Raw genomic sequence first — 18,023 nt, forward strand, 5'->3', positions numbered from 1 at the left:
AGGAAAACGGGACTGGGAGGAGGAACTGGAGGTGAGGAAGTGACAGGACTGGGACAGGGACACGTAAGAGGGGACAACGCAGAAGGGGACATGCCAGGGAGAAAGTCTGTTCCCAGTAGACACACTCCCCTCCAAAGCCATGAATTAAACCCAATATCTAAGTTTCTTCATTCCTTGGCTGTCAGAAAATGTTTGTGAAACCCACTGGCAAAGTGTCCCACCTTATAACTTTTAGCCCAGTGGTCAGAGCGCCTCTCTGCCAGTGGTGCAGAACGGATTTGAACAGAGGTCTCCCACCTCTCAGGAGAGTTTGCTAACCACTAAATTATGAGGTAGTCTGATGTGGGCCTTCCTCAGTCTCTCCTGTTGAAGCTGTTGAGCACTGGATTAATAATAGAAGAGTGGTTGGAACAGAGGGACTGGACCCAGGACCTCCCACCTTGATGCCCTAATCATTGGGCCACACAGTCACTCTATCTCTATCCCAATGACTGTTCCACTGTTGATAAATATTTAAACAGTCATGTGCATGGCATAGTGTTTTCTGGAAATCAAATGTATTCTCTTCTTCGAACTGAGCTGCTTCTAAACAGACCAGCAGAGGGAGTCAATCCTTTTCTCAGTCTAAATAGAGATGTTTTTTGAGTGATGTGTCCTGAAACACAGACCTGTCTTTTTCAATAATGCAACATTGCCTAGTAGAAACTGTTACTGAAAATTAAAGGTCAGCATTACGGTCAAGGCTACTTAACTCCTTGGTGGTGGGGGCTGGAGAACAGTCTGTTTCTGGCAGTAGCAATGCTAAAGATTAAGCAGAAACTCATTTTTTTTCTGATTGCTAAAAGAATAAAAGATTGATCTGGGCTGGTGACCCTTGGCGGAACCCAGTTGGTTAAAGAGCTATGTACAGTTATTACAACCTATGAATCATTCTTGATAGTGCCTGAAAACATAATGGCTTTAATCCCAGTTATGTGGTTTTATTTGGAAAAACTTCAATTCTTGTATTTCTGTGTTTTTTAACAAGTTTGAAATGCTCCAGGTTCAAGATTCATAAATTATGAAGCAATGGAGTCATTTCAAGATGACTATAGTGGGAAAAGCGATCAAGTTCCATATTTAGACTGAGATTAGTGTGAAAAGATTCTGTCAATGTTCCTGCTTTTCTGTGGGATGGGAAAAGGGTTGTCTTAAGTGATGACAGTTTGTATCATTCTCAGATTGGTCAATTTATAACATAATATAATCTGTTCTTGAGTCATGGTCTTCCATTGTAACATCTTATAATAAAATAATAGCAATACTTACTCATATATGTAACATTTGATATTTTCATACCTGCCAACATCTGCTGCCAACATCTTCCGGGCCAATGGGAACTGCGGGAAGTGGTGTGGGCTGCAGGCATGGGCTCGCTGCCGCTTCCCGCAGCTCCCATTGGCCGGGAATGACGAACCGGGGCCACTGGGAGCTGCGGGTGGCTGTGAAAATGTAAACAAACTGTCTGGTAGCCCGCCAGTGGATTACCCTGATGGGCAGCATGCGGTCTGCTGGCTGCAAGTTGCCCACCACTGTTCTAGGGTGTGCCTCCATAGATGGTGCAGGCCAGGGGAAGGGAGGGAAGAGGTGCCTTTATGCCATTTTAGGGATTTTGGGCTACTCTGGAGGTGGAAAGGATCCCCAGCAGAGGTGATGCATGGAGAGGGCATGTGGGGTCACGTGCCCCCCCCCCCACATTTGCTGCTTGGCTTGTATTGAGCATGCTCACATGGATATGCTCACACCCACTATCGGCAGGTATGGGTCATCTCTGGTCCCCAGTGTAAATCAGAGCAGAGCTAGGGGTTCTCTAGTTTACAGTAACTTCTTAATGCCTGTCTGGGGGTTTGTAGTGGGGTGGCTGCCCCACTCCTGCAGAAAAGGGGATAAAAGCAGCCCTGGAGAGGGCTGCATCAAGGAAAGGGATTAAGAACAGCTGGGGGAAGCTGACTGCTGTTACTGACCACAGCTGTGGCCAGCTCAAGAGCAGAAGAGGAGTCTCACTCTAGCCTTTGAGTGGGATGGGCCAGCTGCCTGAGAGTGAGATACCTGAAGCAGAGCAGTGCTGGGGAAAAGGGTAAGAGGAGTTGGGGAGCTCTGGCCTGGTAACGCCCCAGGCTGCAGGCCTTGGTGAAGGCCTACAAAGGTACTGGGGCTGCAGAGGGGCAGCCTAGGAATAGGCAGAGGTAGCTTGCCCTAACTCCTTGCTAATGATGAGGGGCCATTATGCTGCAGTCTGCCCCAGTGAGCAGGGGTTAGATGATGACTGGCAGTAGCCCCTGAGGCAAGGTGGGTTTAGAGGGTTGGGGGTTCCCCTGGGAGGGGAGACCCAGAGTGTGGGTTACTGCTGGGGGCAGAACCCTGAGCTAAAGAGGCACTGGGGTCCGGGAGGGACCCGGGGGCTAGTGGCAGGTGAGACACCAACCTGCAGAGGACGCTCTGGGCTAGAAAGAGCTAATTTCTGAGATGACCAGCAGAAGGTGCCGCACCAGTGAGTCATCGCCTTGCTACAGGGTTGCTATGCAGCCCAGAGTAGCTCAGAATCTCTGTAGCAGTATGTGTCATGGAGACACCACCTCCCATCCTCGACACAACTCCTTTCATCCCTACCCTCTGTGTTGGGGCTAAGGAACATTTGAATTGCCATACTGGAACTGGATCATTGAGTATGTGTCATCCAGTTCAGTGTCTTGTCCCTGACCATGGCCAACACCAGAGGCTTCAGAGTGACGTGTACGAAACACCACATTATGCAATTCTTGGACAATTTGGTCTCCATGAAGGTCTTGTCCTAGTCCCTAATAATTAGAGATTGCTGCATATTCCTTCCAAAACTCTTCATAGCGTTAACTATTATAATTCTGGACACTGTTGTCTTCCATATAAACATCCAATCCCTTTTTGAATTTTTGCTGGCTTGCAAGGGGCCTACAGAGGGCTATTTATAATGCCAAACGCTGTACCTGAATCATGGGAATTCTCCTCCAGCCTCTTGTGGCACAGTTCTAGACCCACTACACCAGCATATAGGGGACAAAATCTACCCCAAAATGTTGCCCCAGGAGATAAAAAATGTTGTGCTGAATGGCTAGGCAGCAGTTCCGCAGAAAAGGACCTAGGGGTGACAGTGGACGAGAAGCTGGATATGAGTCAACAGTGTGCCCTTGTTGCCAAGAAGGCCAATGGCATTTTGGGATGTATAAGTAGGGGCATAGCCAGCAGATCGAGAGACGTGATCGTCCCCCTCTATTTGACATTGGTGAGGCCTCATCTGGAGTACTGTGTCCAGTTTTGGGCCCCACACTACAAGAAGGATGTGGAAAAATTGGAGAGAGTCCAGCGAAGGGCAACAAAAATGATTAGGGGTCTGGAACACATGACTTATAAGGAGAGGCTGAGGGAACTGGGATTGTTTAGTCTGCAGAAGAGAAGAATGAGGGGGGATTTGATAGCTGCTTTCAACTACCTGAGAGGTGGTTCCAGAGAGGATGGTTCTAGACTATTCTCAGTGGTAGAAGAGAACAGGACAAGGAGTAATGGTCTCAAGTAGCAGTGGGGGAGGTTTATGTTGGATATTAGGAAAAACTTTTTCAGTAGGAGGGTGGTGAAACACTGGAATGCGTTACCTAGGGAGGTGGTGGAATCTCCTTCCTTAGAAGTTTTTAAGGTCAGGCTTGACAAAGCCCTGGCTGGGATGATTTAATTGGGGATTGGTCCTGCTTTGAGCAGGGGGTTGGACTAGATGACCTCCTGAGGTCCCTTCCAACCCTGATATTCTATGATAGGGCAGATGTCTACTTACACCCATGCTTCAGACTTCACCTTTTATACTTATGACTCAATATCTGCTTATAACCAAAGCAGAAAAAAATGACTTCTGGAAATTGTCAACATTCTCACCAGGCTAATTTTGTCCTGAGCCTGGCTAAAATGGCTCATTTTGAATCATGTGTGAAAGGACGTCTGCAGTAGGGAAGTCCGTGTGCTGTTTAATTTCAAAGGATCCTGCTGCCTCATATTCCCTAAAATGCATCAAAACCACATTGGATTTACTTGTCCTCCTGGCCTCTAAGTCACTATCTTTTTTTAAACCTGTTTAAATTAACAAGAAATTTGAAAACTCTTTCACTGTCTTTTGATTTCCCACAAAAACTAAAGGGTGGCAGCCCCACCCTGTTTTTATTTTCCTTAAAAATGCATCTTATTTAAAATATTAACAATAAAATCACCAGAAAAAGGGGTTACAGCTGAGATTAGTGGAGGTGCTTGAGCCAGACTGCTTTCATCATACAAGATAGGTGACTGCTGACAGGGGGTTATTGGAATGCATTCCCCTTCTTAGTCAGCAAACTCTTCTCTCTAGAAATGGGCTTAAGGGTTCAGATATGGATCCCAACCCTCAAGCCAATCAGATCACAATCCAGTAGTTCTTTCCCTAGAAGAGCATGAATTTCTAGGCACCCAGCTTCAGCAGTGACTTGCTTTAAGATCTGTGCAGGCTAGATCCCCAATGCAAGGGATAATTCCCCTCAATTAGTTCAAAGTAACTCAAACCTATTGCAAGGTCCATCTTTTCAGGAGTGTCGCTGAAGCAACAAATATTGATGGGTGATATATAGAGGAAGTGGGGAATGTGGTGGGTTTTTTTTTTATATGCTTTCTGGCCTGGTTTATTTAGTACTGAAACAGAGTGTTCAGATGTATGCCTCTTGTCATTTTATAAATCTAAATATATAAACCAAATTAATTCCTGGTGAAATTTACTTTATTGGAGTTACATCAGAGATATACCCTAATGATTTGCTTTGCTGCTCATTGTGAGGTAAGCTAGTGCCTACATGCTACTTTTCCATTGGCAATTACAGGATTATGGTTGCTCCATTGTTTTGCTTTGGGATTCTTGGGCCTGGTCTACACTACAGAGTTACAGGTTTCAGAGTAGCAGCCGTGTTAGGCCACATCTACACTACCCACCGGATCGTGATCGTTCTACCAGGGATCGACTTATCGCATCTAGTGTAGACGCGATAAATTGATCCCCAATCGCTCTGCTGTCGACTCTGGAACTCCACCAGGGCAAGAAGCGGAAGCGGAGTCAACAGGGGAGCGGCAGCCATTGATCCCGCGCCGCGAGGACATGAAGTAAGTGATTCTAAGGTGATCTAAGATGCGTCGATTTCAGCTACGCTATTTTCGTAGCTGAAGTTGCGTATCTTAGATCAGTCACCCCCTAGTGTAGACCAGGCCTTAGTCTGTATCTGCAAAAAGAAAAGGAGGACTTGTGGCACCTTAGAGACTAACAAATTTATTTGAACATAAGCCTTCGTGAGCTGCAGCATCCGATGAAGTGAGCTGTAGCTCAAGAAAACTTATGCTCAAATAAATTTGTTAGTCTCTAAGGTGCCACAAGTCCTCCTCTTCTTACTACAGAGTTAGGTCGATGTCGCCTTAAATCTGTAAGCTTCTACACTAAAATATAGCTCTCACTGATGTAACTCACCCACTACACCAACTTAATAACTCCACCTTCCTGTGAGGCGTAGCACTTAGGTCGATGTAGTTAGGTCAATGCAGTGACCTAACTACAGTGTAGTTAGGTCAATGCACTGCATTGTTTACATCGACTCTTGCTGCCTTTCAGAAGCCAACCCACAATGCCCCACACTGACAGTTAAATCAGTGCAAGCGCTCCTGGTGAGGAGACGCACACCACCCACACAAAGAGCACAGTGTGAACGTACAATAGTGATTTTAACTACTGCAGTGACTGTATGTCAACGTAACATTGGTCAACTTAATTTTGTAGTGTAGACTTGCCTTTGGATTTGGTCACACACAAAAAGGCAGAAAATCCACTGAAAGAGAGAATAGGTGTGGAAACTCATGCATCAGTTCTTAAGGAAGGGAACAACCTTGCATTGCTGAAAGTGAATGTGGAGAATGCAGATAGGCATGGAGTTACTAGAGCCAAATGTTTGTTATTGCAGAAGCTGAGAGTATTTGTTCAACTTCAGTCCATTTCCAGACTTCGTATCTGGACTCCCAGAAGATCCCCTTCTAATCAAGTTTTTAGGTCCAGATCATGTTACCTCAGAATAATTGGAGTAGATGCAGGAAATTGCTTGGTGAAAATTCTATGTCTACTGTTACGCAGGAGGTCAGAAGAGATTATCATAAAATTCTCTTCTAGTCTTAAAATCTATGAAAGGGATGATTTTTTCCAAAGAAATATCACGGGGTTAGATGTAACAGCAATCTAGTAGTAAGCCTCCCACCCCCTCATACTGCCACACAGGGAGTCAGGGTTTGAAAATCACCTGTGTGTATCTCCCATGTTGTACGTATGCTGGGGATCTCCAGTGTGTGTGTATATATGGGGGGAAGAAGAAAAGGAGGACTTGTGGCACCTTAGAGACTAACCAATTTATTTGAACATAAGCTTTCTTGAGCTACAGCTCACTTCATCGGATGCTGTAGCTCACGAAAGCTTATGCTCAGATAAATTGGTTAGTCTCTAAGGTGCCACAAGTACTCCTTTTCTTTTTGTGAATACAGACTAACACGGCTGCTACTCTGAAATATGTGGGGGGAGAATTTCTTGTGTGAGTGTGTGGGGTGCAGGGGAGAGAGGAGAAGAATTTCTTTTGTATGTGTATGGCTCTACCTGTGTGTAGGGAGAATTTATCCATCTGTGTGTGTGTGTGTGTATCTTTCCTGAGTGTATGTGTGTGATTTCTCCCTGTGTGAGTGTGTGTATGTATCTCCCCTGAGTGTGAAGATTGTGTGTGTGTGTGTGTGTGGGAATTTCTCCCTGTGTGTGAATGTATCTCCCGGGTGTGGGGGGAGGAAATTTCTTCCTGTGTGAGTGTGGATCTCCCGGGGGGGGTGGGTGAAGGGGGAGGTGGGGTTTCTCCCGTGTGGGTGTATGTGCCCTGTGTGGGTACGTGGGGGGAACGTCTCTCCCCTGTGTGTGTGTGGGTGTGTGTGTGTGTGTGTGTGTGGGTGGGGGGGGGGGTTGGGTAATCTTCCCTCCCCCGCGCGGGAGTGAGAAGATCCTGGGGGGAGGCAGTGCCATGTGGGGGAAGGGCAGACACTCCGGCGAGAGGCGGCTCCCGACCCCGCTCTCGGCCCGGGCCGGGGCGGGACTCACGTCACGGCACCTGGCAACAGCGGGCAGAACCCAGCGCGGAGCAGGGCGGCGGGCGGGCGCCGAGCTCTCGCGGGATGTGGCGCCCCCTCCACCCCACCCCACCCCAGCCGGGAGCTCGAGCTGCCGCGGCCGCTGCCGGAGCGGGTCTCGCCCAGGGGAGTCTGCGGCGGCGGCTGCCTCGGGGCCTCGCCGGCTTGTAGCAGCTGCTCCGCCCCCGCGGCCGGCCGGATGGAGCCGCCGTGCCCGGCCTGAGCGCGGCAGCGGGAGGAGGAGCGGCTGGCGGCGGCAGGAGAGGGAGCGGTTCCCCCGGCCCGGGCGGGCACGCACAGCATGGGTAAGGCGGGGCGCCGCCGCGCAGGGGCTGCCCGGGACCCGGAGCCGGGCACGGGCTAAGGCAGGAGAGCGCCCTGGGGGAAGCCGGCCGCCTCCCTACGCCCCCAACCCAAACTCCCACCTGCTGGGGCACCCTAGGCAGGGGGCTAGCCGGTCACCCCATACCTCCCCCCCCCATGCCCTCGGCAGGGGGCCGGTGGCCTCCTACTCCCCTAACCCTACTCCCCCCCCGGGGGGCTGCCCTTGGGGGGGCTGGCCAACTGCCCCCTTCCCCCACTCTCTCTCTCTCCTGGTCTATCCAGGGAGCTTTGGGGGACCATTCCCTGTCCCCCCCCCATCCATGGCTACTCCTAGCTGGGACTGGGTACTTGTTCTTTCTCCTTACAGCGGGGGTAGAGGCAGTGGACCTATGGCATGTCTACACTTAATGTTGCATCGGCAGATCCCTAGTGCTTTAAATGAAGGCGCTCTAAGCCAGGTGCAGTCAATAGGTGGACCGCGGGCCAAATCTGGATGCTTTTGGACTGTGAAATATTTTTATTTGCTTACTACTATCCTCATCATTACTATTTTTTATTTCCTCTGGAGTCTGGACCTTGACTATACCTTGACCAAGTAATTTGGTAGGGGGAGAGTGTAAATATAGAAGAGATAGTAACACAAGAGATGTTTTGGTGCTTCTGAGATCTTTTCCCACTGGTGATTACTTTCCTTTAGAAAATACCTTAGGAAAAGAGCACCTGACCGATAATTAGACTTGTAGCCCTGCAGTTGTACTTTACTGCTGGGTTGCTGTCTTGAAGAACAAGCTGGGGATGATGATTGTTTTATCCCTTCTGCAGTCTGCTCATATTTGACAATAAATGTTAAATATTAATCGGCTTGGAAGGAAGTTACAGGGAATTGGTATGCCTTCAGTCTTAGCCATTCACTTGCTTAATGTTATACTTGATTTGATATATTCAGTTATTGTTTTCAACCTCCTCCCAATCATGTTTTTGCATATTTTGACTTAAAAAGAATCTCTTTTTGCATAAAAGAGCTTGAAGGGAAAGTTTGCTTTGTAGACATGCTGAATTTTGCTGCTTCTAGGGAGAGCACCAGAAGTTACCTCATTTTTTAAGAGCTAAAGATCCAATAATGGTAAAGAAGCAAGAATAGCTCCAGACTGGTGCTATGAAGAAGTTGAGGACTCTGATGTACTAGAGAAATCCCATACTCTGAGTTAAATGGTACAATAATTCAGGAAGAACAACTAAAGCTGCAAATGTGTAATTTTCATGAGGAGGGGTGCTAGTTGGTGTTGGGTAGAAAAAGTTGGTGGCTGTACTTGGAAGAGAACTTGGCCATTCATGTGACAGAAAGAGATGGCTGATTTATTACTACATAACAAATATGACAGATAAAGCAGTAACTGGAGGAAGTAGGCTAAGCTTTGTAAAGGCTAAATGCAGTTCAGATTAATTTTAAGAATCATTTGTTCACTTTAGTTTTAACCCTATGTTCACTGATTTTTCTTGTGTGATGGTAACTTACTGTGCAAATGTGAACAGCTGAAAGTGTTTACTGTGTATGGTTGTTTCATAATACCCTGGTTCAGATTTGTATTTGTAAGAATGGGTGGTGGCCAGTTTTCTAAACTTGATAGCATTGGGAAGTATATATTTGTGGTTGGTTTAAGTAGAGCAAATGGTAAAGATAACAGCTCTGTGAAGGGAATACTATAAAAGTGTCAAGTATCAGGGGGTAGCCGTGTTAGTCTGTATCCACAAAAACAACAAGAAGTCCGGTGGAACCAGACTCCTTGTTGTTATTATAAAAGTGGTTATTCTGAGTGTGGTGACAGAATGTGTAGGCAAATCCTTCTCTTAAACGCCTCTTTCTATGAATCCTTTTTTTGTCTTTCTGCTCACCAGTTAGTTATCTTTCCACACGTTCCATTACTTGCTCTGTTTTAAGTTGCTAAACGGTACATCCTTTGGGGAAGAGACTCTTGCTTTGTGTTTTATAAAGCAGATTGTGCATTTATGGTGCTATATGTAAATGCTTAAATTTTTGACCAGAAGTGTTTGTGTTCTTAAGTGGAAGCATATACTGGATTTTGGACAGATTGTTTTCCACAAAAGACAGTGGGCCTTAAAGGAAGGAAACACCCATACATTTAAGCTACACATTTTGCATTGAAATTAGACAGTTTTGGTATGTTCACACTCACATTTGTTTTGTATTCCTTATGCCTATGGAAACAAATTATATTCCACTAATTTATTTTGTAATTTCATACTGCAACTGTTTTTTATATCTCTAAAGTTATTCACTATTCAGCCTGTTTTAAAAGCTGCTTCCTAAATTAAGTCCTGTTTTTCTAGTTTCAAGGCTGATGTAGTCACTCTTGTGCATACTTCTCTGCTTTGTCATTTGTGTCACTTATTACTTATTCTTACCTGCTTCTGAGGTGATGCTGAAATCATGAGCATTGTTGGAGACTGAGTCAGTAGTATGAATGGGCCATTGCTATGATTTATTATTTTATTTTAAAATGCTACCAAAACTTTCTGAATTTATAAATAGTATAATTTCCATTTCATATATGAAGGTTTATATACAGTAAGTGTAAATCATAGAAATATCACTACTGGATAGGAAAAACAACATAAAGCCTTTAGAAGTTTTAGTTCTGGTTTTCTGGCTAAATTCACTGATTAATTTATAGCATTGTCTACTTACATTTTCTTCACGTATTTGGATACAGTTTTCTTTTTCGGAATCACTGCAGTCAACTGTCATATTTCACCCCAAAAGTAGCTTGTGTCTTAATTTGTATATTTAAGTACAGTAGCTACCTTTTGGGGTGGAACACAGCAGCTGTTACAACACAACAGTCTTTCACATGCATGTGTTTATGTGTAAATATAGTTAGATTGCCAGGAACAGCTATGTAAATAAATGATTGTATGGTAGTAGTAGTTAGAAGTCCCAGTCATGATTAAGGTCCTACTGTGTGAGGGGCTATACAAAGGTATATGAAGACATGGTCTTTCCTTTAAAGAACTTTCAGCCAAAGAATACAAGTGACATATAAAAGGAGAAGGAGAAGATAAAGTGTGTGTGTGTGTGTGTGTGAGATTTTATGTACACCCCTTCCCCCACCCAGATTTTCAAAAATACTTGACATGTTGGCTTAACTGTCCACCATTGAAGTCAATTAAAGTTTTACTATTGACTTCAATGGGAGCACAGTTAGGACGACGCCAGGGAGCACTCTGAAAATTTCCCATTAAATATTTTCATATAGCATATATGTAATGTTTACCCACCATAAAGCACTGTGGTTGAAAGGTACTATGATATATAAGTGTAAAAATATCTAACGAGCAATGTTTTTGGTACTTGTTATATACTCCTGGCCTTCTTGTTACTTCATTGTTTGATTTTTATATAAACTGGTTCTAATTTGATTAAATGACTCAGAAGACTTAGTACTTCCTAATTTCTGTAATATTTCTTTAGAACATCCGTTCTTTATTTTGGAACCTTCTTTAATGCTTTTGTTTGAAACAATACTGATTATTACTCTGGATACATTATTGTTACATATAATGCATTAATGGTAATAGTTGTTTTCCTGTAACCTTGGACAATACATGCAAAATTACTATTTGGATATTAATTTTTATACTTCAACTTGAAAAAAGGGCACGTTTCTATACCGACGGATTGCAATTAAGAATGATTTATTACAGATGTACTTTGTGTGCAGGTTCATCAGATCAAACAACCATAGAGAATAAGGTAACTCCCCTTGGCCTTTGTCACTTTTATAGCACACACAAAAATATTAGGCATGCTATTAGGCATGCTCTGTGAATTCCTAAATTTTGTTACTAACAATCTTTTTTCCCCAAGGTCAAGCTTCAGACATCAGATTCTGAGTAAAATCTTATCAGATGTTCTCTGTGAAATGGACCAAGCTAGATCATTTTACTTTACTTATACTCAGCTTTGATTTTTCTAAAATTATTAGTGAGAATTCAATCAAAGCATTACTGAAAAGTTACTATTTCTTGCTTGTCTATTAATCAACTGAATGCAGCCAGTTCTTTGAGGAAATTTTTTTTATTGAGTATTCTTTGCTAACTATACACTGAGTTTTAGTTTTGTTTTGCTTGCACTAAACCCCCGGAACAAATGAAAAAGTAGTGGCCCATCTACGCTATGGCTCCAAATTATACTAATGTTGGAGTGCTATACAGTGAAACCTGCCAAGAAAGACCACTTACAGGAGTTAGCAAAAGTGGTCACTTGTGAGAGGTCATTTCTCTTCAAAGCTTGGCTGCCTTCAGAGCTGGGTGCCCTTCCAGCAGCTGCCTCTCTCCAGCTGTCCAGTTCTGAAGGCAGAGCAGAGAGCTGCAGCTGCTGGCTGGGTGCCCAGCTTTGAAGGCAATGCTGCTGCCAGCAGCAAGGCAGAAGTAAGAAAGATTGGTTTCTCCTACAGGTTTGTTTTTTGGATGGGAGTAAGAAAATATGGTCACAAATGACAGGTGGTCACTTTTCAGAGTTTCTTCTTAGTTAAATTATTGGGGAAAAACATTCTGTGGCCTCTGCAAGTAGTTGCTTATGGCAGATGGTGTCTTTTCAGAGGTGGTCACTAAGGCAGGTTTTACTGTACCTGGTTGGAAATGGTGAGCAACATTTTTCTGTTGTAGACAAGACTCTAGAATGGATAGGTATATTGCAAAGGGTCTCTTTGGAGAATGGGATATGGGGTCTCAATGGAAACTCTAATATGATACTGTTGGGGAGCTAAGTCATTGTGAGGGAGGGATGGATGAATGAAAGACTATTTAGGTTTGGGCCAAAGGAGGGTAGATGAAGGTTAGAAGGTAGGTGGTTGGGGATCTGACTTGGCAGTACCGTGAGGCGGAGGAACTGAACCCATTAAGCTCAGAGGAGGGAGTGGCTATATTGTCATTTGTGCTTTTTTTAAAAAAAAATCTTCCTCCACAGTAAGGCCCTGTAAGTTGGGGTTAGACCAGAGGGGGCAAACTATGAGTCACAGGCTGCATCTGGCCAGCAGGACTCTGGCCCCTGAGCTCCTGCCAGAGAGCGGGGTCAGGACAGGCTTGCGGAGGAGCCAGCCCAACTCCCCGGCAGTGTGGTGAGCGGGGCGGAGGCTAGCCCCTGGCCTATCCTCTTCAGCTTGGCTGCAGCTCCGGCCGGGCAGCACAGTTATAGCGCTGCCAGACCTGGCGCTCCAGGGTGGCGCGGTCAGGGTGAGTTCGGGGCGGGGAGGGGACGAGAAGCAGGGGTGGTTGCGGGGTGGGGGGGCGGTCAAAGGGCCTGGGCCCTGCTGTCGGGGACAGGGGCAGAGCAAGCCAGGGTCCCCCTCCACCTCCAGCATGCCTGGCCCCTGTCCCCAGCAGCCAAGCCCAGACAGGGAGCGAGCCCTGCATGACTGCTAGGGAGAGCAGCCAAACGAGCAGGGGAAACACACAGGGAAAGCACTGAGCCCCCTTTCTGCCACCCCACAGGTAATGTGGGGTGGGGAGAGCAGGGATGGTTGGATACGGGGTGGGGGATGGCCAGGGGGTGGGGAGCAGGGGAGATTGGATAGGGGTGGGGGTCCTGGGGGTGGTGAGCAGGGGGGATTGGATAGGGAATGGGTGTCCTGGGGGGATAGTCAGGGGGCAGAGAGCAGGGGTGTTTGGATAGGATTCAGGAGTCCCAGGGGGCAGTTGGGCTGGAGAGCAGGGGGGGTTGAATGGGGGTAGGGGCCAGGCGAGGCCATGCCTTGCTGTTTTGCGAGGCATAGCTTCCCTCAGCCTTCCCTTCCTGGCCCTACATACAATTTCTGTACCCGATGTGGCCCTAGGGCCAAAAAGTTTGCCCATCCCTGGGTTAGACTCATGTCTGCCTGTCCTGCAGGGAACAGAAAAATGGAATAGAGCAGGAGTATGGGATTGTGTACCTAAGGTATGTTCTTTAAATCTCTCTGTATTTAAGCCCTCGTCTACACTAGGACTTTAGGTGGAATTTAGCAGCATTAAATCGATGTAAACCTGCACCCGTCCACACGATGAAGCCCTTTATTTTGACTTAAAGGGCTCTTAAAATCGATTTCCTTACTCCACCCCTGACAAGTGGTTTAGCGCTTAAATCGGCCTTGCAGGCTCGAATTTGGGGTACTGTGGACACAATTCGACGGTATTGGCCTCCGGGAGCTATCCCAGAGTGCTCCATTGTGACCGCTCTGGACAGCACTCTCAACTCAGATGCACTGGCCAGGTAGACAGGAAAAGAACCGCGAACTTTTGAATCTCATTTCCTGTTTGGCCGGCGTGGCAAGCTGCAGGTGACCATGCAGAGCTCATCAGCAGAGGTGACCATGATGGAGTCCCAGAATCGCAAAAGAGCTCCAGCATGGACCGAACGGGAGGGATCTGATCGCTGTTTGGGGAGAGGAATCCGTGCTATCAGAACTCCATTCCAGTTTTCAAAATGCCAAAACCTTTGTCAAAATCTCCCAGGGCATGAAGGACAGAGGCCATAACAGGGACGCGAAGCAGTGCCGTGTGAAACTGAAGGCGCTGAGGCAAGCCTACCAGAAAACCAGAGAGGCGAACGGCCGCTCCGGGTCAGAGCCCCAAACATGCCGCTTCTATGATGAGCTGCATGCCATTTTAGGGGGTTCAGCCACCACTACCCCAGCCGTGTTGTTTGACTCCTTCAATGGAGATGGAGGCAACACGGAAGCAGGTTTTGGGGACGAAGAAGATGATGATGAGGTTGTAGATAGCTCACAGCAAGCAAGCGGAGAAACCGGTTTTCTCGACAGCCAGGAACTGTTTCTCACCCTGGACCTGGAGGCAGTCCCCCCCGAACCCACCCAAGGCTGCCTCCTGGACCAAGCAGACGAAGAAGGGACCTCCGGTGAGTGTACCTTTTAAAATACTATACATGGTTTAAAAGCAAGCATGTGAAAGGATTACTTTGCCCTGGCATTCGCGGTTCTCCTGGATGTACTCCCGAAGCCTTTGCAAAAGGTTTCTGGGGAGGGCAGCCTTATTGCGTCCTTCATGGTAGGACACTTTACCACTCCAGGCCAGTAACACGTACTCGGGAATCATTGTACAACAAAGCATTGCAGTGTATGTTTGCTGGCGTTCAAACAACATCCGTTCTTTATCTCTCTCTGTTATCCTCAGGAGAGTGAGATATAATTCATGGTCACCTGGTTGAAATAGAGTGCTTTTCTTCAGGGGACACTCAGAGGAGCCCATTCCTGCTGGGCTGTTTGCCTGTGGCTAAACAGAAATGTTCCCCGCTGTTAGCCACAGGGAGGGGGGAAGGTTGAGGAGGTAGCCACGCGGTGGGGGGAGGCAAAATGCGACCTTGTAATGAAAGCACATGTGCTATGTATGTAATGTTAACAGCAAGGTTTACCCTGAAAGAGTGTAGCCACTGTTTTATAAAATGTGTCTTTTTAAATACCGCTGTCCCTTTTTTTTCTCCACCAGCTGCATGTGTTTCAATGATCACAGGATCTTCTCCTTCCCAGAGGCTAGTGAAGCTTAGAAAGAAAAAAAAACGCACTCGCGATGAAATGTTCTCCGAGCTCATGCTGTCCTCCCACACTGACAGAGCACAGACGAATGCGTGGAGGCAAATAATGTCAGAGTGCAGGAAAGCACAAAATGACCGAGAGGAGAGGTGGCGGGCTGAAGAGAGGGCTGAAGCTCAAATGTGGCGGCAGCATGATGAGAGGAGGCAGGATTCAATGCTGAGGCTGCTGGAGGACCAAACCAGTATGCTCCAGTGTATGGTTGAGCTACAGCAAGGGCAGCTGGAGCACAGACTGCCACTACAGCCCCTGTGTAACCAACCGCCCTCCTTCCCCAAGTTCCATAGCCTCCTCACCCAGACGCCCAAGAATGCAGTGGGGGGGCCACCGGCCAACCAGCCACTCCACCACAGAGGATTGCCCCCAAAAAAGAAGGCTGGCATTCAATAAATTTTAAAGTTGTAAACTTCTAAAGTGCTGTGTGGCATTTTCCTTCCCTCCTCCACCACCCCTCCTGGGCTACCTTGGTAGTCATCCCCCTATTTGTGTGATGAATGAATAAAGAATGCGTGAATATGAAGCAGCAATGACTTTATTGCCTCTGCAAGCGGTGATTGAAGGGAGGAGGGGAGGGTGGTTAGCATACAGGGAAGTAGAGTGAACCAAGGGGCGGGGGGTTTCATCAAAGAGAAACAAACAGAACTTTCACACCGTAGCCTGGCCAGTCATGAAACTGGTTTTCAAAGCTTCTCTGATGCGTACCGCGCCCTCCTGTGCTCTTCTAACCTCCCTGGTGTCTGGCTGCGCGTAACCAGCAGCCAGGCGATTTGTCTCAACCTCCCACCCCGCCATAAACGTCTCCCCCTTACTTTCACAGATATTGTGGAGCACACAGCAAGCAGTAATAACAGTGGGAATATTGGTTTCGCTGAGGTCTAAGCGAGTCAGTAAACTGCCCCAGCGCGCCTTTAAACATCCAAATTTACATTCTACCACCATTCTGCACTTGAACAGCTCCTGACTACTGTAGTTGAACAGCTTCTGACTACTGTCCAGGCTGCCTGTGTACGGCTTCATGAGCCATGGCATTAAGGGGTAGGCTGGGTCCCCAAGGATACATATAGGCATTTCAACATCCCCAACAGTTATTTTCTGGTCTGGGAAAAAAGTCCCTTCTTGCAGCTTTTGAAACAGACCAGAGTTCCTGAAGATGCGAGCGTCATGTACCTTTCCCGGCCATCCCACTTTGATGTTGGTGAAACATCCCTTGTGATCCACCAGAGCTTGCAGCACTATTGAAAAGTACCCCTTGTGGTTTATGTACTCGGCAGCTTGGTGCTCCGGTGCCAAGATAGGGATATGGATTCCGTCTATGGCCCCACCACAGTTAGGGAATCCCATTGCAGCAAAGCCATCCACTATGACCTGCACATTTCCCAGGGTCACTACCCTTGATATCAGCAGATCTTTGATTGCGTGGGCTACTTGCATCACAGCAGCCCCAACAGTAGATTTGCCCACTCCGAATTGATTCCCAACTGACCGGTAGCTGTCTGGCATTGCAAGCTTCCACAGGGCTATCGCTACTCGCTTCTCAACTGTGAGGGCTGCTCTCATCTTGGTATTCATGCGCTTCAGGGCAGGGGAAAGCAAGTCACAAAGTTCCATGAAAGTGCCCTTACGCATGGAAAGTTTCGCAGCCCTTGGGAATCGTCCCAGACCCGCAACACTATGCAGTCCCACCAGTCTGTGCTTGTTTCCCGAGCCCAGAATCGGCGTTCCAAAGCATGAACCTGCCCCCTTAGCACCATGATGCATGCATTAGCAGGGCCCATGCTTTCAGAGAAATCTGTGTCCATGTCCTGATCACTCACGTGACCGCGCTGACGTCGCCTCCTCGCCCGGTATCGCTTTGCCAGGTTCTGGTGCTGCATATACTGCTGGATAATGCGTGTGATGTTTAATGTGCTCCTAATTGCCAAAGTGAGCTGAGCGGCCTCCATGCTTGCCTTGGTATGGCGTCCGCACAGAAAAAAGGCGCGGAACAATTGTCTGCCGTTGCTCTGACGCAGGGAGGGGCGACTGACGATATGGCTTACAGGGTTGGCTTCAGGGAGCTAAAATCAACAAAGGGGGTGTCTTTACATCAAGGAGTATTTCGGGCAGGACTTCACGGAGGGTTTCAATAAGAAATGGTGCACCTAAGTTGTTATTCTTATTGGAACAAGGAGGTTAGCTTGTCCTCTGATTGATACATGGCTAGATTTACCTCGCTGCACCTTCTCTGTGAGTGACTGCAGTGTGACCTAGAGGAATGAGTCCCCTAGACGGGGGAGGAGGGGAAGCAAATGAATACAAAACAAATATGATCTATTTCTTGTTTTGATCCACTCCATCTATCTTTTACATCTTTGGCTGGCAGCAGACGGTGCAGAAGGACTGCATGCCATCCACATCTCATGGCTGCTCGGCAGAAGATGGTACAGTACGACTGCTAGCAATCCGTATTGCCTGCCTGCTCACCATAAGACGGTTCAGTAGGACTGACTGCAGGACTAAAGAGACCTGGTCAAGTCACTCCAAATTTAGTCCCTGCGCCCATGTCTGCCCAGGCGCTCCCAGCCGCTGTGGCCAGGAGCACCTCGGACATGACGATGACGGCTACCAGTCGTATTGTACCGTCTGCTGCCACAAGGCAAGGGGTTGCTGCTGCTGTGTAGCAATGCAGTACCGCATCTGCCAGCACCCAGAAGACATAGGGTGACGGTTACCTGAGCGGGCTCCATGCTTGCCGTGGTATGGCGTCTGCACAGGTAACTCAGGAAAAAAGGCGCGAAACGATTGTCTGCCCTTGCTTTCACGGAGGGAGGGAGGGAGGGAAGGGGGGCCTGACGATATGTACCCAGAACCACCCGAGACAATGCTTTAGCCACATCAGGC

The 18,023-nt window shown here is 47.3% G+C and overlaps 1 protein-coding gene across 2 annotated transcripts in view; it reads left to right on the forward strand.

Annotated features, from left to right (window-relative positions):
• The first annotated feature begins 7,280 nt into the window (after window positions 1–7,280).
• Window positions 7,281–18,023, forward strand: part of CD2AP (CD2 associated protein) — a 163,268-nt gene continuing 152,525 nt past the window's right edge. The window contains exon 1 of one of the 2 annotated variants that reach the window (XR_007355981.2): window positions 7,281–7,523. Coding sequence is in view for 1 of the 2 variants with exons in the window: in XM_048845674.2 (XP_048701631.1) it covers window positions 7,520–7,523 (4 nt within the window). In the remaining variant the exon portion in view is untranslated. The remainder of the gene's footprint in view (window positions 7,524–18,023) is intronic. The other variant, XM_048845674.2, reaches the window with a different exon arrangement.

Source organism: Caretta caretta, chromosome 3 (assembly GCF_965140235.1).
Source record: "Caretta caretta isolate rCarCar2 chromosome 3, rCarCar1.hap1, whole genome shotgun sequence".
Taxonomy (NCBI): domain Eukaryota; kingdom Metazoa; phylum Chordata; order Testudines; family Cheloniidae; genus Caretta; species Caretta caretta.